The 26,939-nt window shown below is 47.2% G+C and overlaps 1 protein-coding gene across 1 annotated transcript in view; it reads right to left on the bottom strand.

The window, feature by feature from the left end:
• Positions 1 to 26,939, bottom strand: part of galnt11 (UDP-N-acetyl-alpha-D-galactosamine:polypeptide N-acetylgalactosaminyltransferase 11 (GalNAc-T11)) — a 215,039-nt gene that overhangs the window by 36,013 nt on the left and 152,087 nt on the right. Inside the window, exons 5-8 of the mRNA XM_085987497.1 lie at positions 24,885 to 25,051; positions 24,066 to 24,191; positions 15,050 to 15,299; positions 2,173 to 2,290 (exon numbers count right to left, since the gene is read on the bottom strand). Of these exons, the coding sequence (XP_085843623.1) occupies positions 2,173 to 2,290; positions 15,050 to 15,299; positions 24,066 to 24,191; positions 24,885 to 25,051 (661 nt within the window). The remainder of the gene's footprint in view (positions 1 to 2,172; positions 2,291 to 15,049; positions 15,300 to 24,065; positions 24,192 to 24,884; positions 25,052 to 26,939) is intronic.

The raw sequence follows: 26,939 nt of genomic DNA, 5'->3' as shown, positions 1-26,939 counted from the left end.
TACTGTAAAGACTGATACAAAATATTTGTTTAGCGTCTTTGCCATCTCCATGTTCCCCACCACTAGTTTCCCGGTCCCATCCTCTAAGGGACCAACGTTCACTTTAGCCACCCTTTTTCTATTGATATAGCTGTAGAAACTCTTGCTATCTGTTTTTATATTTTTTGCTAGTTTACTTTCATAATCTATCTTCCCTTTCTTAATTAATCTTTTAGTTATTGTTTGCTGGCTTTTAAATGCTTCCCAATCTTCTATCCTCCCACTAGATTTGGCTACTTTATATGCCCTTGTTTTCAGTCGAATACTATCCTTTATTACTTTACTAAGCCACGGATGGCTGTCATTTCTTTTACTTCCCTTTTTCCTCAGTGGAATATATTTATCTTGAAAGATGTGAAATATCTCCTTGAATGTACACCACTGCTCTTGTACCGTCTTACACTTTAATCTGTTTTCCCAGTCCACTTTAGTCAAGTTTACTCTCATACCTTCATAGTCTCCTCTATTTAAGCTTAGTACGCTGGTTTGAGATCCAACTCTCTCACCCTCCAACTGAATTTGGAATTCAACCATATTATGGTCACTCATTCCAAGGGGATCCTTTACTAGGACATTTTTTATTAATCCTGTCTCATTACACAGGACCAGATCTAAGGTTGCCTGCCCCCTGGTTGGTTCAGTTACATACTGCTCAAGGAACCCGTCCCTAATACACTCTATGAACTCTTCCTCAATGCTGCCATGCCCAATTTGATTAGTCCAGTCAATATGAAAGTTAAAATCCTCCATGATTATAGCTGTTACCTTATTACAAGCCCCAACTATTTCCTGATTTATACTCTGACCAACAGAGTTGCAACTGTTAGGAGGCCTATAGACTACGCCCACTCGTGACTTTTTCCCCTTATTATTCCTTATCTCCACCCAAACTGTTTCACTATCCTGATCCTTTGACCCAGTATCATTTCTGACTATTGCAGTGATTCCATCCTTGATTAACATAGCAACCCCACCTCCCTTTCCTTCCTGTCTGTCCTTCCTAATTGTCAAATACCCTTGTATGTTTAGTTCCCAGTCATGATTATCTTGCAGCCATGTTTCCGTAATGGCCACCAGATCATACCCATGTGTAGTTATTTGTACCGTCAACTCGTCAATTTTGTTACGAATGCTGCATGCATTCAGATAAAGAACTTTCAAGTATGTTTTCTGACAATTTATTCCTGCTTTTACCCCTTTTACTACTTTACCTTTATCATTATGCATTCTGTCCCTTCCTGTCACGCTTTGGTTTTTAATTCCCCCACTGCTACCTTGCTCTATTGCCTTCTCTGCTGTCATTTTTATTTTTCGCTCTCTTAAAACCTCCCCCCCACTAATTAGTTTAAAGCCCTCTCTACAGCCCTTATCACGAGATTACCCCTTATCTTTAGACTGTGACCCCTGGTTCTGGACTCCCCTGCCATCGGGAACTTCCTTCCTGCATCTAGAACTAGGGGTCACAGTCTCAGGATAAGGGATCGGCCATTTAGGACTGAGATGAGGAGAGATTTCTTCACTCAGAGGGTTAGATAGAGACAAACTGTTTCCAGTGATTTGAGGGGTCTAGAACGTGGGGACATGGATTATAAAATGAAATTTAAGAGATTTAGGACAGAGAGCAGGAGAAACTTTTTTTACGCTGTGGAATGCACTACCAGAGTTAGTGACTGAAGCAGAGACCTTGTCAACATTTAAGAACAAGTTACAGATAGGTGGTTGAAGGAAAAAGGAATAAAAGGGATATGGGAACAGTGTGGGCACCAATGTTCCTTCTAAATTGTCTTTGTTGTGCGTGGCCTGTTTATTTCCATGCACGGTCCCTTTAAATTACTGCACCTGTGCGGTATTTCAAATGGAAAAGCTTGTGAGCGGCCAGCGCGGTACCTTGCAGATTACTGTGCGGCAATAGCCATGTACGCACGCAGCTTAGAAGGAATATTGGCAGGCACATGAGATTAGGACTACTGTTCCTGTTCAGGAGAAACATTAACATGGACTGAACAGCCTGTTTCCGTGTCGTAATTTCTATGTAATTCTGTGTGTGTTTTTTTTTAAATTTCCTTACTGAAGCCTCATCAAGACCTGGTCATTTGAAAAGGGGAGGAATCCATACAACTCAAACAACGTTACCCTAAATGAAATTTCCAGGTTTTCTCCTCCCCAAATGTCCATACCACTGTCGTACTGCCCAAGTTCGTTAAAGTAATTCCTGTTCATTGCAAATAGTCCTCCTGCCATCGTAGCTGACCTGAATGAGAAGACAGAATAAAATTAAAAAAATTAACACTTGTTAACGTAATTATATACCACAGCTACAGATCAGAGCAAAATTATTTTGGAGTTTCTTATGCTGTATCGCCTCATATGGCAAAACTGATGATGTGTTTTCACAACACGATTCCCTCCTCCCATACGTAAGGTTAGTGGGGAAAAAGGGCAAAGGTTGGGAATGTAAGCCAAGATTTTTTAAATAATGAAAAGAACCAATAAGGTAAATGTGACAAAAATTATGTGTTTTTATTTAGTTTTAGCTAGTGGCTGTCCTTTTAAACCCAGTTACGATACATTAGCAATTAAAAAAAGCAAGTGCAGTTCAGTTCTCTGCACCAAACTTATTTTAATACAATATTTTTTCAGTTACATTCTGGAGAGAGAAATAACTCAAACTGAAATGATGTGCATGATTGATTCAGTTTGTATAGGCCCGACGGTTCCTTTTTAAATCTGAGTGGTGCGATAGTCACAATCCAGCAAGTCCTGGTAACTTTTTTTTAAGGATACAGGAACGACGGTTCTGTTCAAATCAGGGGCAGCTGGAAAATCCCACGAGAGGAGACAGTTTTAAATCTAGGAGAAACAAGACGCCAGTATCTGATGCTCCTTCAGGATTGACTTAGTTCTCACGGGGTCCATTCTTTTTATTATTTTGCTTAATCCAGTAGTTAGGTGGAATGTAAATATATAGCTTTATTATGTGACTGTTTCTCATGTACAGGAAACTTTCTGGTATCCAGCACGGACGGGACCGACGTGGTGCCGGTTCAACAACAATTCCGGATAACCGAACGCTATAGTGAAAGATACGGCGCTCAGAGCTCTGTATGAAGCAACAAACCCTGTTGCTTAGCAACAGCTTCAGAACAACGTCCACAAGTTGCAAGCGTCTCTGTAGCTTAGCAACAGCTGCAGCCAAACCCTTGCCTTCCTCAATTTGTTGCTGTGCAAGTAATAAAAGTTATAAAAGTTAGCTGAAACCGACTCCTGAATTTTGCCGGTTAACCGACATTTCCGGTTATTTAGGGGCCGGTTAATCGAAAGTTTCCTGTACTTGTTTATCTTCGATGCTCTGTTGCTTTCAAAGAACAGAGCGACGTCTTATGAAGACATAAGTCCGGTAGCTAAAAATAATTACTAGACAGTGTTTCCCAGGCACATTATGGGAAGCTAGCCTTGATCTCAAGACAAGGAGAAAGACTGTGGAAAGTATGGAGAGTTGAGACTTAACCATGAGAGAAATCTCAGATACAAGAATCAAACAATCTAGGGCAAGGAGGTTAGAAAAGGCGTACCAGTCAATCATAGTAACAGCACCTTAGGATTCTTCCCATCGTTCCTGTGCAAGCTCCGCACTGGGGATATCTACTCTAATCTCATTTCCTACTTTTTCTTACAAATTGTCAACCATCCATGATTCATGTGCACAGCAAGTATTTCCAGGACTGCATTCTTGTGGCTGTGTTCAAAGATGAAAATTAGCATGGTTTCCAGCTCCTCCCTCAGTGCCACTCCTAGCTTCTATTTCCTTTGATTGCTGCTTGCAGGCAATTAAATGTCTCTAAACACTGTGGGCAGGAGTTCTTGCAAGATCAGCAATTTCCATCAACAGCAAGCAGAAACGTTCAACTGCGTGGAGCAGCAGCAACGGGAGGTAAGGAACCAGGAGCTGCTGAGGCTGGGGAAGGCGGGTGGAGAAGAAAGTGTGCGCATTGATAGGGGTAGGGAGGAGAGTACCAGGATGAACTGATGGGGAAGAGGGGGAAAGGAGAGTCCCAACATGTCTGGGGGTGGGAGGAGAGTGCCAGCATGATCCAAGGAGCAGGAGAAAGAGTGCTAGCATTTATTTACATGATCTGGGACATACTCCAAACCATCGTCAACACCTTCACCGAAGCGTACGAGAGCATGGGCCTTACACTAAACATCCGTAAGACAAAGGTCCTCGACCAACCTGCCCCTGCCGCACAGTACTGCCCCCCAATTATCAAAATCCACGACAAGGCCTTGGACAACGTGGACCACTTTCCATACCTCGGGAGCCTACTGTCAACAAGGGCAGACGTCGATGACGAAGTCCAACACCGCCTTCAGTGTGCCAGTGCAGCCTTCGGTCGCTTGAGGAAGAGAATGTTTGAAGACCAGGACCTCAAACCCGGCACTAAGCTCATAGTCTACAGAGCAGCAGTGATACCCGCCCTGCTGTATGCCTCAAAGACATGGACCATGTACAGCAGGCACCTCAAAGCACTGGAGAGGTACCATCAACGCTGCCTCCACAAGATCCTGCAAATCCATTGGCAGGATAGGCACACCAACGTCAGTGTTCTTGCTCAGGCCAACATCCCCAGCATCGAAGCTTTGACCACGCTCAATCAGCTCTGATGGATGGGTCACATTGTCCGCATGCCCGATACGAGACTTCCAAAACAAGCGCTCTACTCGGAGCTCCGGCACGGCAAGAGAGCCCCAGGTGGGCAGAGGAAACGCTTCAAGGACACCCTCAAAGTCTCCTTGAAAAAGTGTAACATTCCCACCGACACCTGGGAATCCCTGGCCCAAGACCGCACAAAGTGGAGAAGAAGCATCCGGGAAGGTGCCGAATACCTCGAGTCTCTTCGCCGGGAGCAAGCGGAAGCCAAGCGCAGGCAGCGCAAGGAGCGCACGTCAACCCAAGCACCCCACCCACCCGCCCCTTCAACCACCGTCTGCCGCACCTGTGACAGAGACTGTAGGTCTTGCATTGGACTCATTAGTCACCTGAGAACTCATTTTTAATGTGGAAGCAAGTCATCCTCGGTTCCGAGGGACTGCCTAAGAAGAAGATGACATGATTTGGGACATAGGCACAAGAGGAATTATATCAATAGTTTACAGATGAAAGCAAACGATGAGGAATGGTAAACTGAGAAAAAGGATTGTAAGAGATTGCAGGTGGACATAGACAAGTTAGAAAAGTTGGCGGATGCAGTTCAATGCAAAGATATGAAAGTAGTAGAATGTGGAAAAAAAACAGTAAAGTGTATACTCTAAATTCTAAGGGGGAGAAATTCAGTTGTTAGTGTTGTGTCGGTACCTTTCTACCGAGACACAATTAGAACTCAGAACCCAGAGATTCAAACATGAAGTGCTTTATTCAGGAAGGAAAGGAAAGTTCTGGAGAGTTCCGAACAAAGAGAGCTAAACTTAACCAAGAGAACACCCAACCATTTATCTGCTGTGACAGCGCCACCACAGGTGGGAGGAGAACACACAATACATAACATATTCCTCCCCTCTTAAATGAAAGGTCCACATTATTCCTCAACAGGTAAGTTACTTTCAATGCACTCAACTAACCACGGGTAGAGGTAGACTGCCTCAAACCCTGACTTTACCCTGGGGTTTATTCTGCCCCAGTCTTGTGGGTAAGTCACTAAGCCTACAGATCCAAGCGTCTTGGAGGCTGCCGCTCTCTGACAGGATACTGGCGGTCATCGCTGGCTTCCACAGCAGTAGGCACTGACACAGCCCTAGATAGAGAAGGTGCCTGTGTCAGTCGAAAGTCAGGAGTTTGCACAGGTGGAACAGTCTCTATGACTTCCTGTGTTGGAGAAGAGCACTGTGGCAAAGGATGCTGGTTTGCGGTATCATCCGGAAACAGTTCAGGCCAACCAGCCGTTGGAGCCTCTGTGGTTGTCTCTGCTCCTAGCAACAGTTGATCTGTGTGTCTTCTCCAGACGATGTCCTCAGCAGTCTCAACCGTGTAAGACACAGGGCCCGTCTGCGCGATCACCGTAGCAGGAACCCATTTCGGTCCAGTGTTGTAGTTTCGAGCTAGGACGTGCTCTCCAGGGTGAAACCGTCTCTCCTTGGCTCTTTTCTCTCTCTTTTCAACTTGAGGTTGTTGTTGACAATGGACAACCTGTTCTGCCCTTGGAGGTTTGAGTAAGTCAAAACTTGTCCGCAACTGCCTCTTCATCATGAGCGAAGCGGGGGAAGTTTTGGTTGTGGCATGCGGCTCGTTCCTGTAGGACAACAGGAAGCTGTTCAGACGTTGGTAGATTGAGCCCTGACCTTGCGATGCCTTCAAGGCGTGCTTCAAAGTTTGCACGAACCTTTCTGCCAGGCCGTTAGTAGAGGGATGATAGGGCGCAGACCTGATGTGTTGGACACCATTCACATGCAGGAAGGTTGCAAACTCCTGTGATACAAATTGTGGACCGTTGTCACTTACGAGTTGTTCCGGTGAGCCATAACGGCTGAACATCTCACCAAGTTTCTCAATTGTTTTCTCTGCCGTGGTAGACCTCATCACAGCGACCTCCGGCCACTTGCTACGAGCGTCCACAACCACCAAAAACATCTTCTCTTCGAAAGGACCGGCGAAGTCCACATGTACTCGTTGCCACACTTCTGCAGGCCAATCCCAGGGGTGTAGGGTTGCCAGCTGTGGAACATTCCGGACCCTTTGACATGGGGAACATGTTTTGGCTTTCTCCTCAATATTTCCATTGAGACCTGGCCACCAGAAGTAGCTTCTTGCCATTTCCTTCATTCGAACCATCCCACTGTGGCCTGTATGAAGTTGTTGCAGTATATGTTCCCTCAGAGGTGGCGGAATGATGACACGGCGTCCCCAAAGAAGACAACCTGCCTGGACAGAGAGCTCATTTCTTTTTGAAACGTAAGGTTTCAAACTAGGAGAATCTCCTATAGCTCTCCCTCGAATGACATCATCCATTACCTCAGACAGGACTGGATAGTTGCGGGTGTACCTTCGCACCTGAACTGCCGTGACAGGTGCTCCCTCCACTTGTCTAAAGTAGAAGATGTCTATCTGACGAGGCTCTGGGGGAGTAACAGGCAAGGGTAGCCTCGAGAGACCGTCTGCGTTGCCGTGCAAGTCTGATTTGCGATGTTTGATGTCGTATGTGTGTCCTGACAACAGTAAAGCCCACCTTTGCATCCTGCTTGCAGCAAGAGACGGAATTCCGGTGTGGGGCCCGAAGATTGAAGTCAATGGACGGTGGTCCGTCAGGACTGTGAACCTTCTCCCAAACAGGTACTGATGAAATTTTCGAATTCCAAAAAACGATTCCCAAGGCCTCGCGCTCAATCTGTGCATAGTTACTCTCGGCCTTGTTCAAGGTGCGTGATGCAAAGGCGATAGGTTTCTCTTCACCAGAAGGCATGATGTGGGATATGACTGCTCCCACACCATATGGTGACGCATCACATGCTAGCTGCACGGGTAGCTTTGGGTCGAAGTGTGTCAGGACCTCCGATTTCAGCAATGCTTTCTTTGCTTGGGCGAAAGCTTCGTTGCACAGTTCAGTCCATTTCCATGTTTTGCCTTGACATAGCAACTGATGTAACGGCTTCAGCAATGTTGCTAAGTCTGGAATAAACTTCCCATAGTAGTTAAGTAGCCCCAGAAATGAACGTAACTGGCTCACATTCTGGGGTGCTGGGGCCTCCACGATCGCCTTGACCTTTGACGGCGCCTTATGCAGGCCAGTAGCGTCAATCACATGCCCCAGGTACTCAACTGAAGACTGAAAGAATTCACATTTGTCTTTACGAACTGAGTCCGTACTCTTTCAGTCGTTGTAGTGCTGCATCCAAGTTCAGAAGATGATCCTCATTTGTCCCAGTGACAAGGATGTCGTCCAGGTAGCACTGGACTCCTGGCAGTCCACTCAAAATCTGATCCTTTGCCCTTTGGAATAGAGCAGGGGCTGACGTAATTCCAAACGGAAGGCGGCAGTACCTGTATAGCCCCTTGTGTGTCACAATTGTCAGCAGCTCCTTTGATTTGTCATCGACATGCATTTGTAGATAAGCCTGGCATAAGTCTATTTTGCTGAACTTTTGCCCTCCGGCCAGGCCCGTAAAAAGATCATCAATGAGGGGAAGAGGGTACTGTTCCGCAGACAGCACCGGGTTAATAGTCACTTTACAATCCCCGCAGATTCGAACAGATCCATTCTTTTTCAGGACAGGAACAATGGGTGTGGCCCATTTGCTCATGCTCACAGGCTCCAGGACTCCATTCTCGACTAAGGCCTCCAAGTTAGCCTCAACTTTTGGCCTAATTGCATAGGGTACAGGTCGGGCTTTGTGAAACTTCGGCTTGCTGTCAGGTTTAATGTCCAGTCTCACGCTGATCTTTTTCATGCTCCCAAGTTCACCATTGAAGAGTTCTGCATGTTTGTTTAACACTGCAGTCAGACCTGACTCCCCTTTTGACATCATGCGGACTGCAGGCCAGTCCAGCGTGATTTTCTCTAGCCACGCACGTCCCAGTAGCGATGGGTAATTTCCCTTTACCACATATAGTGGCAGTTTCGCAGTCTGTCCGTTCAATTTAACTGTCACCTCAATGGCGCCTCTAATGGCCACAGGTTCGCCGGTATGCGTCTTTAGCACAATGTTTGTTGGGTGAAGGGTAAGATGCTTTAGCATTTTGTTGTAGACAGTGTCTGAAACAAGGGACACAGCCGCGCCTGTGTCCACCTCCATCCGCACTGATTGTCCCTCCACCAGTGGTGACACCCAGTAGCCATTTGAACCACCTGCAACCGTCAGTATGTGCACCTCTTCCTCCTCAGAGGTGTCGCTCCCCTCTGTTTTGCTTGTTCCATCATACTGCACTGAATGAACACTCTTTTTCCTCTCTTGTCCAAATACAGACATTTTGCTTTCATGCTTCCCAGCTCTGTCTGTTCTTTTTTTTACCTCTACAGGCACGTTCAATGTGACCCTTTTTGCCACAATTTCGGCATTCCAGCTCCATACACCAGCAGTCATTAGCGTGATGGCCCATTTTCCCACAATGGTAACATGTGCCGTTCCGCGCACCTTTAGGCTCAGACGACACCTTGTGAACTCTCCCTGTTGAACTCAACTGGTGAGCCTCCTTTTCCGCCATCTCCATGGAGACACTAACTTCAATGGCCTTTTCAAGAGTAAGGTTGTCCTCAGTAAGAAGGCGCTTCTGTGTGGCTGCACTTTGCAGACCACACACAAGTCTGTCTCTAATGGTGTCATTCAGCACCTCCTTGAACTTGCAGTGTTCTGACAACCTTTTTAAAGCAGCAATAAACATCGTCACTGATTCCCCCTCCTCTTGATTCCGTTTGTGAAATCTAAATCTCTCAGCAATAACCAGAGGTTTTGGTGAAAAATGTGCTCCAAGAATTTCGACTAGTTGCTTATATGTTTTAGTTCCTGGCTTATCTGGCTGCACAAGGCTGTGAAGTAAATTGAATGTCTTCGGCCCCATTACACTCAAAAAGGTAGGCACGACCTTTTCGTTTGCCACCGCATTCGCCAATACAAAACCTTGAGTGGCCACATACTATGGGGGCTGCAATGGGTGGAAACATTGGGTTTCTCCATTGCATTGAGAGGGCTCAGAGACGCCAAGAGAGTGCCAATCATGGCCAGATGGAGGAGGGCCAACAGGCATCGGCACAGGAGGCCTTACCCTCCCAGGGTATTCCGCCAACAGTTCTCATACCTCAACATGTCTGAGGAGCAGTGTTTTCGGAGGCTTCGATTCAGCAGGGAGGTGGTCACTGAGCTCTGCCACCTGCTTCAGCCAGATCTGCAACCTCAACTGAGGAGCAGGACGTCTCTGTCGGTGGCAGTGAAGGTGACAGTGGCTCTCAACTTCTATGCCACCGGCTCCTTCCAATCCGCTACTGGGGACATTGCCAATGTCTCCCAGTTCGCGGTGCATTGCTGCATCTGCCAAGTCACGAATGCCCTCTTTAAAAGGAGACGTCAGTACATTTCCTTCCCCATGACCCTGGACAAGCAGCAAGAGCGCGCAATGGGATTTGCAAGAATAGCGGGCTTCCCCATGGTCCAGGGCACCATTGACTGCACGCATGTGGCTTTGCGGGCGCCGCAAGAAAATGCCAAGGATTACCGCAACCGGAAGGGGTTCCATTCGTTGAACGTCCAGTTGGTGTGTGACCACAGACAGCTGATACTAGCTGTCAATGCCCGCTTTCCAAGCAGCAGCCACGACGCCTTCATCCTGCGCCAGACTTCTGTGGCAGACCTTTTGGAAGCCCCAGCTCACCCAGGAGGCTGGCTTCTCAGGGACAAGGGCTATCCTCTGTGCACCTGGCTGATGACCCCGCTCCGTGCGCCCAGCACCCCTGCTGAAGAACGATACAATGAGAGCCATCAAGTGACCAGGAACATCATTGAGCACACAATCGGCATGCTAAAGCAAAGGTTCCGCTGTCTGGACCATTCCGGGGGAGCCCTTCAGTACTCACCTGAGCGAGTCTCCCATTTCGTTGTAGTGTGCTGCATGCTGCATAACCTGGCAATCCTCAGGACTCAGCCACTGCCACCAGACATTGGAGCACCAGCAGAGGAGGAGGAGGAGGAGGAGGAGCACCAGGACGGGAGGGAGGCACAAAGTGCAAGGGCCGTCCATCAGCAGCTTACTGCAAGTCGGTTCTAGGCCCCCTCTGAGGGAATGGCTTGTGCCATTGAAAGAACATGAATGGAACCGTTCCGCAACCCCTGAGCCGGTCAAGGCAACAAATAGTTCAAAGAGCAAACATGCACAATCTGAATAAAGACACTTCTTTATTTAACAAACTGTGTGCCCTTCCCGCATGACAAAGTAATAGAGAGAAACCCCCAAAAAAGCAGTCAGACACATAACTGGCTCTCACAACCTAGAGACAATGAACAAAAGAGTAAACAAAAAATGACCACGATCCTCGGCCTTCACTAAAAAAATTACCAGCATTTTGCCACACCTCCTACTTTTTGCCCTTCGAGGGTGATCTGCTTCGCTTGCGAGATTGGCCCCTTCCCACCCTGCAGCTCCTCCGCAATGGGACCCCAGTGGCTGCACAAGGCTGGGGGAAGGCTGCTGAGTGTCAGAAACTGAGTCGGCAGATGCCCTTGAGGTATGGCCTGGACCAGCTCTGGGCCTGGAGGGCCCAGCTGCTGACTGCTCCAACTCTGCATGGGCGGCAGCAGTCTGTCCTACAGGTGGTGGCAGCTGCAGTGGAGAAGTGACAGTGTTGGCAGCAGGAATGCTGCCATCCTGACAGAGGACAGCCACTCCCTGGTCGGACGACACACTGGCACTGCCACGGGGCAGCACTGCAGCATGTGGAGCAATCTGCTGAAGCACAGACTGCTGGCCTTCTGCGGCGCGGCGAGGGCCCCGGCGATTCGTGCCCGATCCAGCGAGGGTGGCAGCAGTCAGTGCTCGTGTGGCCTCAATCTGCGTCTGCATCAGACCAGCCACTGACTGCATTGCACCACTAAGCACTTGCGTGGAAGCCGCCTGTGCTGCCTGTGCTGCACCGAAGTCCCGCAGACTCCTTGCCAGTGCTGCACCAAAGTCCTGCAGACTCCTTGCCTGTGCTGCACCGAAGTCCTGGACACTCCTTGCCAGTGACTCAATGGATTCGGGCATCCTTGCCACTGCAGCCATGAGCTCAGTGTGCCTCTGCTCCGCCTGGGCACCCATTTCAGCGAGGAGCCGCACCTCTTCTGTGCTCACTGTAGCAGGACTGGAGGCCAGACTCTCCATCCGGGGAGAAGGCCGCCGAGCTTTCCTACCTCCGCCCCCCCCCCCGCGTTGTTGCAGCCCGCTGGGCCCCGGAGCTTCACCCTCCTCAAACCCTTCCCCCCTGCTCCCCTCCAGGGAAGACGTGTCCCCATTATGGCCATGGGCTGCCTCGGCTGAGGGTGGCACTGATGGTCCGGCTTCCTCTTCCTCCTCGCCTTCAGAATCACTCACAGTGGCAGCTTGAGGGCCCGCCTCCTCACCTGGCGAATCAGCATCTGAAAGCAGGGAGGTACAAGAGTTGCTTTAGCGTGAGGACAGGGCGGCAGCGAGGGAGGCATGAGTGCTGCAATGCACTGTATTGGTTCGATAGCGGCAAAGGATGCTGGTGTGAGGCACAAGTGGAAGGAGAGAGGTCAAAAAGGTGATGACCTTACCATTGCTGTCCAGAACGGGGTCGGCATCTCCAGTGGCGACGGGGCCAATCATCCGGCCTGCCATAATCCACTGGACTCGCTGCTCCAGATCACTGAGGTCTTGAAGGTGAGGCCGGCCTCCCCTGGTCCGTTGCTGCTGCCTCCTGTTATGAGCCAGCTTGCCCTGCAAGAGAAAGGACGGGCTCTGAGTACAGTGTGAAGCCCTGATCTTGGCTGCACTGCCTCCCATGGTCGATTAGCCCTTACAGTGTGAAGCCCTGATCTTGGCTGCACTGCCTCCCATGGTGGAATAGCCCTTACAGTGTGAAGCCCTGATCTTGGCTGCACTGCCTCCCATGGTTGATTAGCCCTTACAGTGTGTAAAGTGCTGAATGTGCGTGTGAGTTTCATGAAAGGCCCATAGGTGTTGGATGAGGGCTGGGCATTGGGGCTTTCAGGACCCTTTGGCCATAAAGTGAGGTGGACATGCAGGGATGAAGAGGATACTGAAAAGGGTACTCACCCTGACAACCCGAGTGAGGTCGTTGAACTTCTTCCTGCATTGCACAGGGGTCCTAGGTACCATGCTGCTGGAGGTCACTCTGTGAGCCACCTCCCTCCAAGCTTTGCGATAGTCGTTGGGCAGCGGCCTCCTCCCACTGTCCGGAAACAGGATAGATCGCCTGCGCTCCACTGCGCCAACCAGAACCTCCAGGGCCCCCTCACTGAACCGCTGCGCTCGCTCCCTGGCCCTCTCCATGGTCCTAGGCGTTAGAATGTGGCAGCAGGTCTGTCCAGGCCGAGAATCAGGGCTCCGATGCGCAGGGTGTGGCTGCAATCCAAGATCGAACCTCCCCTTTAAGAGCTGACCGGCGCCAGCGTGTCTGCGTGTAATCGCTAACTGGCCGCACCTGCGCTGCGCCCGCCCTCGGTGGTAGCGCCTCGCTTCTCTGGCTTAGCTCCTTAGGACAGTCGTGCAGCGCCTGTTTTAGCGCTCCAAGCATCTCCTGGGGTGAAGCAGGTCAATTTAGCAGTAGGTGGCGATAATTTGCGCCGGGCGCTAAATTCCACGCCTGCTCGAGTATAACGCCCCAAATGTGGCGCTACTGAATTTCTCCCCCTAAGACTTTTAACATAGTAAAGGAACACAAAGATTTAGGGGTGTGAGTGCATTGATTTTTTTTTTTTTAAGAGGTGAGAGGACCAATTTCTTAAGATAACTGGAAAAAGAACCGGGGGCAAATGAAAAATATTTTTACGCAGCAAGTTGTTATGATCTGGAATGCACTGCCTGAAAGGGTGGTAGAAGCAGATTCAATAGTAACTTTCAAAAGGGAATTGGATAAAAACTTGAAAAGGAAAACTTTGCAGGGCTATGGGAAAAGAGCAAGGGTGTCGGACTAATTGGATAGCTCGTTCAAAGAGCCGGCACAGGCACAACGGGCTGAATAGCCTCCTTATGTCCTGTAAGATTCTATGAGGATCACAAAAAGACAAATAGAATTCTTGAAATAAAAACAGAAAATGCTGGAAATACTCAGCAGGTCAGGCAGCATCTGTGGAGAGAGAAACAGAGTAAACGTTTCAGGTCAATGACCTTTCGTCAGAACTGGAAAAAGTCGGAGATGTAACAGGTTTTTAAGCAAGTGTAGGGGCCAGGAGAGGGGGGAGGGGAGGAAAGAACAAAAGGGAAGGTCTGTGATAGGATGGAAGGCAGGAGAGATCAAGAGACAATAGAATTCTTGGTTTTATACCTAAAGACACTGAATACAAAAAGATGGAAGCAATGTTGAATTCTTTGTTGGGATTACTGAATGAAATCTAGCAACCCATTATAGGAAGAATAAAAGGGTATCGCAAAGATTCACTGGAACAATACCAAGAAGAAGAGGCTTTAGTTATGAAGAAAGACTTGAGAGAATATACTTTTTTAACTGGAACAGAGAAGGTTAAAGGAGGATCAAAAGAGAAAATGATGACCCTTTTGAGATTGTAAACCGTGAAAGATTGTTTGAATAGGTTGGTGAATTGGTAACAAGAACGCACAGACTCAGGTTTATCACTAAAAGAATGAAGGGGAAGTTAGAAGCTTTTCTTTTCACAGAGGGTGATTAGAACATTGAACGTTTTGTCGTAAGTGGCTTTGAGGCAGATACAGAAACATCAAAAGGGAACAGGGAAAAATATTTTGAAAAGGAAGAACAGGATCTAAAAATCACATTGCCGGGACACGGGAAGCAGCGAAACTCGGCGGGCACACTTACAGGTAACAGGAGCGCAGGAGTTTGTGTGAGTGCGGATGTGGGCTGCAGAATTCTAAACGCTTTGTCTGTGGAAAGCAGGGAAGCTGCAAGGAGAACGCTGTAAGATGTCGTCGAGGTTCCCCCAAGTGCAAAATCGAATTGAGCCAGCATTGCTCTAGAATGCAGAGACCAGGCTGCAAATTAAGAACAATGCCTTGTATACATACTGAGGCTGGCCAACCCAAGCCCTGCATTATTAAATGACGTTTCTGTTTAATGTCCTACGTGAAATTACACGCGGTGTATCGGAGCCAGCCAAAGAAACAGAGAAGAAAGGGAAAAGAAATAGGGTTGCTCATCTCAGGTCTTTCGGCAGCCAGTCATAGCGTTGCACTGGCTCAAATCACTGAGACATACATCTCACCTGATGAAAGCAGGTCTGCTAGTTGCTGTTTTTTTTTGAGTGAAGCAACATTGTACATCTGATATTGTGAAGTTTTAAGAAAATATAAATATATGTAAAATAACAGGGTTACTACTTGATTGCTGCAGTTGCTCCCTCTGGTCCATTCAGCATTGAGGCAGGCACTGGATCCCACTTGAAATGCAGACCCCAGTTAAATCCTCCCCTCACAATTGGGGAAGAGCTGTAGATTAGTGTGTCAGCATTGATGATGTCAATCACTGGGCACACCACAGTCTTGCGGTCCTGCTTAATTGGAGCCAGAAGAGGTTGTAACCACATCTCATTCACCTCACAGTGACTGTCAAGAAACACCAGTACATCTCCTGTGGAAAACAAGTGCTCAAAATTAGGCTACAGAACTGATCTCAAAGCATAACTAACTAAGACCCTCTGGTATTAATACCAAAGGCACGTCTCACTTGGTGATTTATTAACGGAACCTTTAAGTTACTTGGAACTTCATTAAAAAAAAATGACAAATTAGCTCACAAGCATTTAATCTTTGGAAGACTCGATGAGGTTAGTTCACAGAGGTAAATAGGGGTCGTGCAGAATCTTGCGGCATTTAACAAGGCAGGACAGAAGAAAAGCACAGCGAGGGTAACTTTCAACATTGCCGCCTGGACAGTAATCTGGCGGAGCAGATTGCCCATCCACTGTCGAACCCGGCCAACTTTTATCCCAACAATGGGATGCAAATCGGGTGGGTTATACAACAGGGTGATCCGCTCCACCAGGTTCCTGTTCAGGCGGAAAAGTTGAAAATGAGCCCAGTATCTTGACTACATCTACAAATGTGAAGCTGAGGTTTGCATAGATGCAGATTTGTCTGTTCTTATTAAGTAAGGAATGAGTCTGTGCTAACTTAATAAATTTGCTTACCAGGAACTTGTTTCATTAGAGTTGTGTATCTACTAGAGGATCTCCTATGTGGTTGCTCACAGTAAGTTGGAAGAAACAGTGTCTCACACGTCTGTCAACTTTGTTTAAGTGTCAGCCGTGGCTCAGTGGGTAGCACTCTTGTCTCTGAGTCAGAAGATTGTGGGTTCAAGTCCCACTCCAGACATCTAGGCTGACACTCCAGTGCAGTGCTGAGGGAGTGCTGCACTGTCAGAGGTGCTGTCTTTCGGATGAGACGTTAAACCGAGGCCCCGTCTGCTCTCTTGGGTAGATGTCAAAGATCCCATGGCACTATTTCAAAGAAGAGCAGGGGGGGTTCTCCCCGGTGTCCTGGCTGATATTTATCATTTAATCAACATCACTAAAATAGATTATCTGGTCATTATTACATTGCTGTTTGTGGGAGCTTGCTGTGCGCAAATTGGCTGCTGCGTTTCCCACATTACAACAGTGACTACACTTCAAAAAGTTCTTCATTGGCTGTAAAGCGCTTTGGGACGTCCGGTGGTCATGAAAGGCGCTATATAAATGCAAGTCTTTCTTTTCTTTTTTTGTGTTATTTCTGACTTGGTCTACCTCCTCATTGATTCCTCTATTTTCTTTTACGTTGTTCAGTCTTTTTTCTTTTTTGTGCCTCTCTGACTCTTGATCGTCGCTCCGTCACTCCCTGTCATAGCGGGGCTCACACCACTATCTCTACGTGATATTCCCCACGCTTTCCATCACCCCTGTATCCCTATCCTCTTTGGTTAATCGCCTCCTCCCCCCTCACCATTTCTCTGGCTGTCCCCTCCCCAAGTGGCCTAATCCTGCTCCTATTTCTTATGTTCCTCCCATCCCACCTCTCTAGCTGACCCCCCTCCTTCCTCCCTCTGTGACTGATCTCCCCTTTCTACCTGTCAACCAAGTGGCTCATTGTGACTAAGCTTATGTATCACCTCTCCCTGGATGAGCGTCCCACCCCCCACTCTCCCAGCATCCCCATAACCCCCCCAGCCTAGCCTATTAGATTAGCTGGTCATTATCACATTGCTGTTTGTGGGACCTTGCTGTGCACAAATTGGCTGCCACGTTTCCTACATTACAACAGTGACTACACTTCAAAAAGTACTTCAATGGCTGTAAAGAGCATTGGGCCGTCCTAAGATCGTGAAAGGCAAGTTCTTTCTTCATGTTCCTTCGTTAAAGTGCTAACGACACTATAAATAATATAGAAAGTTGTAAGGGCTTCATGGAATGGGGAATAGCAGGCCGAATAAGCAAGGCGGACAACCCACTGAAAGCAGGACAGCAGAGGTTGGGGATCCAGAGAGGTGAAGCATAGCCCATGAGCCGGCGAAGGTGGCAGATGGTGAGGGTAGCAAGTGGTGTGGCCATGTGCAAGGTCCAAGACCGGCCAAAACCAGAGCAGCCAGATGTGCGACAAGCGGCCGGGGTCTCCGGTGCCAGCGGAGGCACCAGGCAAACACACTTAAAATTAAATGGAAACAGCAAATGAAATTTTAGATTAAAATATTTAAAAGAAACATGAAAGAACTTAACTGCAGGTACATTGTCTAAACTTACTTGCAGAGCCACTGTGAGGAGGACATGGGAGAGAGAACATTGAGGAGCAGCAGCGCCACCTAGTATTGGGAGGACTGAAAGGTATCAATACATACCCTGGAGTCTGTTCAATAAATTTCACCATTAAAACTAATACCCAGGCGTGACACCTACTGTTGGCAAAGAGTTGTGATGCAAATGTAAACGTGACTCAAAATTGTGATGCAAGTAATAAGATGCAATAGGAAGTGCATGCTATTTGCAAGACTTTTAATATATTATAGTTATATGGATACAAGACACAGACACAATGGCCCAGAAATTCGGGTCTCCACGGGTGAGTACGCATGGGGTACTCACGCGTGGGCCCAATGGAAGTGCCGGTTTCTTGCATGCACTGCGCATGCGAGGGAAACCGGCACTTCCGTTCCTCTGAACGAAGGGGTTCAGAGGTCGAACGCGTGCGCGCGGGAGTCTGCGCGTGCGCTTTGAACTTACGGTTTTTTTACAGGTTTTTCCGTGAGGGTAAGTCTTTAGATTTTAGAAATGTAAAAACCAGGCGTAAGGCCTGCATTTTAAAAGTAAGTGGTCAATTAATTAAAATTTAAACATTTTTTCCGCAGGTTTATTATTTTTAAATACTTTAAAGCAAGGTAAGTTTATTTTTAGCCCCGTTTTTTTATAAAATTATTTTTTCAAAAATTTAAATTATTGTTTAAAATAGTTATTTAATGTAATTTATAGTTTATTTAAAAAGTGTGATGTTTTTTAAAAATTTATTTGAAGGTTTACTGTTATTTTGGGGCCCGTATATTCATAAGTTTAGACAGGTCTTCCTGTCAATCTTATGAATGGGCTTTTCCCTCCTCTGATTGGCTGCCCATGGCTCACGTGATCCCAGGGGACGCATCGCACTAACTACGCCCCTGGGACATGCAAGCACAGCGCGCCGGGAGTTGGAGCAGGCCCCGGAGCGGAATTCCACACAGGCCAAGAGCTCAACTGCCGGCGCGCAAGCTAAGTGCAGGTCGGGGGCTTGCACCCGCGGGAAGCCCCCGACCCGAATTTCTGGGCCAATATAAATGATGCTCCATATTCTACAATAGCCTGCTCAAGCTAAAAGCATGAGGAATGTGTCTAAGATCCCAGTGTAGCCTTAAAACACATAGAACAGAAGATTTTGTTATGTATTTATCAATGGCACAAATGTTAAATCTTTAAATCACAGTTTAACAGATTCAATATAAGAAACGAAGGAAAGAAAGAACTTGCATTTATATAGCGCCTTTCACCACCTCAGGACGTCCCAAAGTGCTTCACAGCCAATGAAGTACAGTAGTCACTGTTGTAATGTAGGGAAATGCGGCAGCCAATTTGCGCACAGCAAGTTTCCACAAACAGCAATGAGATAAATGACAAGATAATCTGTCTTTTTAGTGATGTTGGTTGAGGGTAAGTATTGACCAGGACATTGGGGAGAACTCCCCTGCTCTTTTTCGGAATTGTGCCATGCCACCCGAGAGGGCAGACGGGGCCTCAGTTTAACGTCTCACCCGAAAGACGGCACCTCTGACAGAATGGTACTCTTTCAGTGCAGCGCTCCCTCAGCACTGCACTGAAGTGTCGGCCTAGATTGCATGCTCAAGTCTCTGGAATGGGACTTGAACCCATGACCCTCTGACTCAAGAGGTGAGCGTACTACCCACTGAGCCAAGGCTGACACCTATAAAACAAAAAACAGATTATTTATATTGCTATAATTTATGTAGAAGTCAGCAAGGAATGTGTTATGACGAAATTGAGGGACACAGGTTCCAAGGATAGCTATTTTTTACAATGAGTTACTGCCATGGGGAAAACAGATGTAAAGACTGCTTTAGCTGCCATCAATGCGATGAGGCTTTCCCACAGCGCTAGCACACTACTGCCGGTAAATTGAAAACCCCCAGTCAATTATTAGAGTCAAATCTAATTACCTTAAGCTTTCTTGACCCTATTCCCACTAAACTGCTGACCACTCAACTTCCCTTCCTGGCCCCCATGCTAGCTGATATTGTTAACGGTTCCCTCGCCACTGATACTGTCCCCTCCCTTTCAAATCTGCCGTCATCACCCCACTCCTTAAAAAATTCACCCTTGACCTCCCAGTCCTTGCAAACTACCGCCCCATCTCCAAACTCCCTTTCCTCTCCAAAGTCCTTGAACGCCTTGTCGCCTACTAAATCCATGCCTATCTTTCCATAATTCCATGTTTGAACCTCTACAATCAAGTTTCCACCCCTGCCACAGCACTGAAATGCCCCTTATCAAAGTCACAAATGACATCCTAGCTGACTGTGACCAAGGTGCACTATCCCTCGTCATCCTTCTTGACCTGTCTGCAGCCTTTGACACAGTTGACCACATCGTCCAACACCTCTCCTCCGTAGTCCAGCTGGGTGGGACTGCACTCGCCTGGTTCCATTCTTATCTATCCAGTTGTAGCCAGAGAATCTCCTGTAATGGCTTTTCTTCCCGGTCCCTCACCGTTATCTCTGGAGACCCCCAAAGAAACATTCTTGGCCTCCCTCCTATTTCTCATCTACATGCTGTCCCTCGGCGACATCATCCGAAAACACAACATCGGATTGCGTACGTACGCTTACAACACCCAGTTCTACCTCAGCACCACCTCTCTCGACCCCTCCACTGCTTCTGATTCGTCACACTGCTTGTCCGACATCCATTTCCTCCCATTTAATATTGGGAAGACCGAAGCCATTGTCTTCAGCTCCCGCCACATACTCTGTTCCCTAACCAGCGATTCCATTCCTCTCCCTGGCCACTGTCTGGGCTGAATCAGAATGTTAGCAACTCTCCAAAGGAGGACAAAGGGATTAATTAAGAGGGGGAAAATAGAGTATGAGAGTAAGCTTGCAGGGAATATAAAAACTGACTGTAAAAGCTTCCACAGATATGTGAAGAGAAAAAGATTGTTGAAGTCAAGTCAGTCAGAATCAGGGGAATTTATAATGGGGAACAAAGAAATGGCAGACCAATTAAATACATACTTTGGTTCTGTCTTCACAAAGGAGGACACAAATAACCTCCCAGAGATGTCGGGGAACATAGGGTCTAATGAGAGGGAGAAACTGAATGAAATCAGTATTTGTAGGGAAATGGTGTTAGGGAAATTGACGGGATTGAAGGCCGATAAACCCCCAGGGCCTAATAAGCTACATCCTAGGGTACTTAAGGAAGTGGCCCTAGAAATAGTAGATGCATTGCTGGTCATCTTCCAAAATTCTATAGACTCTGGAACAGTTCCCTTGGATTGGAGGGTAGCTAATGTAACCCCACTATTCAAAAAAGGTGGTAGGGAGAAAACGGGGAATTATAGACCGGTAAGCCTGACATCAGTAGTGGGGAAAATGCTAGAGTCCATTATAAAAGATGTAATAGCAGAGCACTTGGAAAACAGTGACAGGATCGGACAAAGTCAACATGGATTTACAAAAGGTAAATCGTGCTTGACTAATCTACTGGAGTTTTTTGAGGATGTAACTGGTAGAATAGATAAGGGAGACCCAGTGGATGTGGTGTATTTGGACTTTCAGAAGGCTTTCGATAAGGTCCCGCATAAGAGATTAGCGTGTAAAGTTAAAGCACATGGAATTGGGGGTAAGGTACTGACTTGGATAGAGAACTGGTTGGCAGACAGGAAGCAAAGAGTTGGAATAAACGGGTCTTTTTCCGAGTGGCAGGCAGTGACTAGTGGGGTACCACAGGGATTAGTGCTAGGACCCCAGCTATTCACAATCCAGAAATTCGGGTCTCCACGGGTGAGTACGCACGGGGTACTCACGCGTGGGCCCGATGGAGTGCCGGTTTCTTGTATGCACTGCGCATGCGCGGGAAACCGGCACTTCCGTTCCTCTGAACGAAGGGGTTCAGAGGTCGAACGCGTGCGCGTGGGAGTCTGCGCTTGCGCTTTGAACTTACGTTTTTTTTACAGGTTTTTCCGTGAGGGTAAGTCTTTAGATTTTAGAAATGTAAAAACCAGGTGTAAGGCCTGCATTTTAAAAGGTAAGTGGTCAATTAATTAAAATTTAAACATTTTTTCCACAGGTTTATTATTTTTAAATACTTTAAAGCAGGGTAAGTTTATTTTTAGCCCCGTTTGAATATAAAATTCTTTTTTTCAAAAATTTAAATTATTGTTTAAAATAGTTATTTAATGTAATTTATAGTTTATTTAAAAAGTGTGATGATTTTTTAAAATTTATTTGAAGGTTTACTACTATTTTGGGGCCGTAGTTTTTATAAGTTTTGACAGGTCTTCCTGTCACTACTTATGAATGGGCTTTTCCCTGCGCCGATTGGCTGCCCATGGCCCACGTGATCCCAGGGGACGCATCGCACTAACTACGCCCCTGGAACATGCATGCACAGCGCGCCGGCAGCTGGGCCAGGCCCCGGAGCGGAATTCCACGGGGCCCTACAGCTCAACTGCCGGCGCGCAAGGTAAGTGCAGATCGGGGGCTTGCACCCGCGGGAAGCCCCCGACCCGAATTTCTGGGCCATTACATATTAATGATCTAGACGAGGGAACTAGATGTAATATCTCCAAGTTTGCAGACGACACAAAGCTGGGTGGGCGTGTGTGCTGTGAGGAGGATGCAGAGAAACTCCAGTATGATTTGGACAGGTTGGGTGATTAGGCAGATGCATGGCAGTTGCAGTATAATGTGGATAAATGCGAGGTTATCCACTTTGGTGACAAAAACAGGAAGGCAGATTATTATCTGAACGGCAATAGATTGGGAGAAGGGGAAGTGCAACGAGACCTGGGTGTCCTTGTGCACCAGTCGCTGAAGGTAAGCATGCAGGTGCAGCAGGCGGTTAAGAAGGCAAATGGTATGTTGGCCTTCATAGCGAGAGGATTCGAGTACAGGAGCAAGGATGTCTTGCTGCAGTTGTACAGGGCCTTGGTGAGACCACACCTTGAGTACTGTGTGCAGTTTTGGTCTTATCTGAGGAAGGATGTTCTTGCCATGGAGGGAGTGCAGCGAAGATTCACCAGACTGATACCTGGGATGGCAGGAATGACGTATGAGGAGAGATTGGGTCGATTGGGCTTATATTCACTGGAATTTAGAAGAATGAGGGGGGATCTCATTGAAACTTATAAAATTCTAACAGGACTAGACAGACTAGATGCGGGAAGGATGTTCCCGATGGCGGGGGAGTCCAGAACCAGGGTTCACAGTCTAAAGATAAGGGGTAGGCCATTTAAGGCAGAGATGAGGAGGAATTTCTTCACCCAGGGAGTGGTGAACCTGTGGAATTCTCTACCACAGAAGGCAGTTGAGGCCAATTCATTAAATATATTCAAGAAGGAGTTAGATATATTTCTTAAGGCTAAAGGGATCAAGGGATGTGGGGAGAAAGCAGGGACAGGGTACTGAATTTGGATGATCAGCCATGATCTCATTGAATGGCGGAGCATAGTGGTTAGCACTGTTGCCTCACAGCGCCAGGGACCCGGGTTCAAATCCAGCCTCGGGTGACTGTCTGTGTGGAGTTTGCACATTCTCCCCGTGTTTGCGTGGGTTTTCTCCGGGTGCTCCGGTTTCCTCCCACAGTGCAAAGATGTGCGGGTTAGGTTGATTGGCCATGATAAAAATTGGCCCTTAGTGTTAGGGGGGATTAAATACGTGGGGTTACGGGGATAGGGCTTGGGTGGGATGGCTGTCGGTGTAGGGACCGGGTGCTAGGGTTTGGATGATCAGCCATGATCTCGTTGAATGGCGGAGCAGGCTCGAAGGGCCGAATGGCCTACTCCTGCTCCTAGTTTCTATGTTACTCCTGCTTATGTTTCTATGTTTCTGCTGTCCTATCTGACCCTCAGCTGAGCTTCCGACCCCAAATCCTCTCTGTCACCAAGACTCTATACACAGGACAATTTCACAATTATTGTTTATTCTTATAAGTGATTTTTGTACCATAAGTATGGCTGAACATAGCATAACATTTTTTATTATTTTTTTATCCACACTTTTGTTCGTGCCTTTTTTTCTTCCCTCCCACATGGCAGCTGTCCTTCATTCTGCCAGCGCAATTCACACTTCATCTAGAGCCATCCTTTGTTCCTTAACCTGTCCCATTACCACCTCCTCTCGCCTTGAATATCTCTTAATGTCTCTCAATGTCTCTTAATCTCTCCTGCTTTCTATCCTATCACTGACCTTCCATTTTGTTCTTTCATCCCCTCCCCCTTTTCCCAGCCCCTAACTGCTTTTTTCCAGTTCCGACGAAAGAAAATCGACCTGAAACGTTAACTCTGTTTCTCTCTCCACAGACGCTGCCCCGGCCTGCTGAGTTTTTCCTGCGTTTCCTGTTGTTATTTCGGATTTCCAGCATCCGCAGTATTTTGCTATCGTAACATTATCACTGTTATGCTAAACTGAAGATTGACCATGAAGGACCTGGAAGAATTTGAGTGATTAAAGAACACAACAGGTTTGATTCTCAAGTCAAACTATCCTCCCTTAGCTTGACGAGCACCTTCGATTTGTTTAAAAAATGTTTCTATTGATGAATGTTGTAAGTTAATGAAACTTGACAACTAAATTCTTTAAGGTATAAAAAGTTGATTTTGATACCTGTTGCATGGGATGCTCCAATCATCCTACCACGTATCAATCCCTCTCGTTCAGAGTTTCTAACCAGTGTCACTTTTCTCAGTAGGATATTCTGAATGTACTCCTCCAGTTCACCTTTTAGATTAACTGACAAGACAAATCAGAAAGCAGAGGGTATTTACTGGGAGGCAGGATGAGGGGGTCGCAGCTAAAATGCTAGCCCATCTTGCTCTTTCGGATGCTGATCGACCTGCTACGCAAGTCCAGCGTTTTGCATTGTTGGGGGTAGATGTTAAATATCAGGCGGCCGGCCACTTGATTGTTCAGGCCTGGAGGCCCGGGTCCATTTTAGCAGTTGGCCAGTGGAAAACGAGCAGGCCGCCGGGATTCCGGGCTGCCAAAATATTGCGCAGCCCGTCTGGAAGACGGGGCGGGGGTGGGGAGAGGGTGGTGTTCTAATCTTGGGAGGGGTGCTCCCGGAGAGGCAGCGGCCCGGGCTGGTTTTGTGGAGCCCGATACCATCTTAAAATGACAATCAGGGTTCCACATACATCTTATGACCGCGATTTGCATTTTAAGGGGGACCGACCGCCCGACTCACGGGTTGGCTCGGAGGAATGATTGCGGAGGCCACAGGAACGCAGAGCGAAGTCATTTCCCACCATTTTTGGGGTGCTACAACTCCGTTTCCACCGGATGGAAGGTCTCGAAATTTACCCCATTATATCTGCTCACCTATGGTCCTGGTTTAAGAAGGATGATATGGAATTCAACAGCCACCAAGCTGAAGGAAAGGATGAAAAGAGGATGAAAATTAGAGGCGGGCTGAATATGACTCACTGAAATCACTATTGTCATCCACAAGGATAATTTCATGCAGCAGGTTTACTGGAGAACGATCCAGCACACTCTGTACTGTCCGCAGCAGAGCTGATAAAGCCTCATTATAAAAACAGATAATAATGCTGGCAGAAGGTAAATTCACTGGGTAGCTCTTTTCTTTACACCTGACAACAAAAGAGAGTCAATTAGCGTTGAACACAAAAGAAAGAAATCGTCAACTTCTGAAGCGAAATTATCTTTGCTGAATAATATTTTGCAATTTTTTTTTGTTTTGTTTCAGGAATGCTGCAGCAGGAAGCCGTAATTAGCATCAAAATGAGCTCGGGTTGTGATAATATCCTTTTGCAAGTGACATTTAAGGCAGTTGTTCTTCCTCCTAGTGACAGGGACAATGTTTTTATTTGTAAAAGTTAATTAGACCAGTGGATCTCTCGTGATTTTCCTCATGGTAAGTTGATCCATCAGGTCTCCCTCGCTCCCTCTCTCTCTCTCGCTTACCTGTCTCTGTCATCTTTGCGCTATTGGCTCTATCTCTGCCTGTCTTCTCTTTGTATCTTTTTTTTCTCGAGTGGATGGTTGGTTGGCATGGCACGGTAGGGACGGAGACTGGGAGGGCTGCAGGCTGCACCTCCCATGTTTTGCACCATTCACATTGCGTTCTGTTTTCCAATTGTTCACCTCCTCTTCCTGTCCCATCTCCCCTCGCCTCACATTCCCTTCCCACAGTCCTCCTACTCTGCCTTGACGTTTCCACTTTCCCACTGCACTTCCCTCTGTGCCCATCAACTTTTGTGAAGCTATTCTTCTAGTATCATTCCCCATAACCCACCCCTTCCCATTGCTATCTTCCACTTTCTTTCTTCTTGTTTTTGCTTGCTACCCTCTCCCTTTTTGTCTCTTTCTGCTTGAGCCTTAAAATTAGTGTCCATTGTCTAATGACCCTTACTGTTTCCCTCACCATGACCCATCTCAGCTAAATATTCCACCTTCCTCCGTCTCCTTTCTCTCACTCACCCTTCAGCCTCAACCCCCATTCTTATTCCCCCCGCCCTCCTAACACCCCGTTCCTATCCGTCCCAATAGTGTCACCCAAAACTTCCTAGAAAGGATAATCCCCCACATGCACTCTGATGCCTAATCTTTACGGGTTTGCAAAACTGGTCTGGGCCACTCCCTCCCGCTACCGTGATAACTGCATAATCTTCGCCAGTTTCGGAAACCAACACTTTACTTTCAAAGTGCTACGAGTGCTTTTAATGTACGAGCTGGCATTACAAGCAATATCAGTGCTTTGGGAACTAAAGCACTGCTGTCAGATACCACCAAGGATTAGGCAGTCGGGGGAGGGTGACAGCGGCCTAGCTGATTTCCCAAGCCACTGAAGATTAGGAAGTGGATAACAGCCCAGGAAAGGGATGAAGCAAGTATGACAGTGGGAGGCTGCGGGCCTAGGAAGTGGGCGAAGTGGGCATGGAAGGCCATGGGCCTGGGAGAGGGGAATATCAGGGCAGAATGTCTGAGAAAGGGAAGCAGAGGGAAGAGATAATAGTGGAGGACTAGGCCATGGGGAGGAGACAATGGTGGGGGACTAGACAGCAAGTACAGGCCTAACAAAAGACACTTAGCAGCCAATGAATTATTTGGTGTGATTGGCGTTGTCCTATAAGCAAACGCAGCACACAATTAAGGTTCCATAAACAGCAATTAGATAAATAACTAGTTGACGGTGAACGGTTCAATACAGTGTGCCACCATGAAAGGTCCACATTGCATTTCCTTCATGTATGCAAGAATATGGATATGTGAATTGAGCACTTCAATCACTTTTCATCATTCGTATAACAAAGTCAAACACATTAAAGTTGCACTTTCCCACAAACCAAAATATGAATAGCTATAAATTTGAATAGTATTGTCGTTACATGAGAATGGGGGGGCAAGGGGAGGATCATGATTTTTGTCTTATATGCAGCAGAGCTGGGGAATCTCACATTGTGTGGTATCAAATCTAGAAAGATACAGCAGCCATTTTGCTCCATTTCCACGACTATT

Source organism: Somniosus microcephalus, chromosome 5, assembly GCF_052327205.1.
Source record: "Somniosus microcephalus isolate GS21.2 chromosome 5, FLI_Smic_1.0, whole genome shotgun sequence".
NCBI lineage: Eukaryota > Metazoa > Chordata > Chondrichthyes > Squaliformes > Somniosidae > Somniosus > Somniosus microcephalus.
This window is presented reverse-complemented; position numbering and strand designations above follow the sequence as displayed.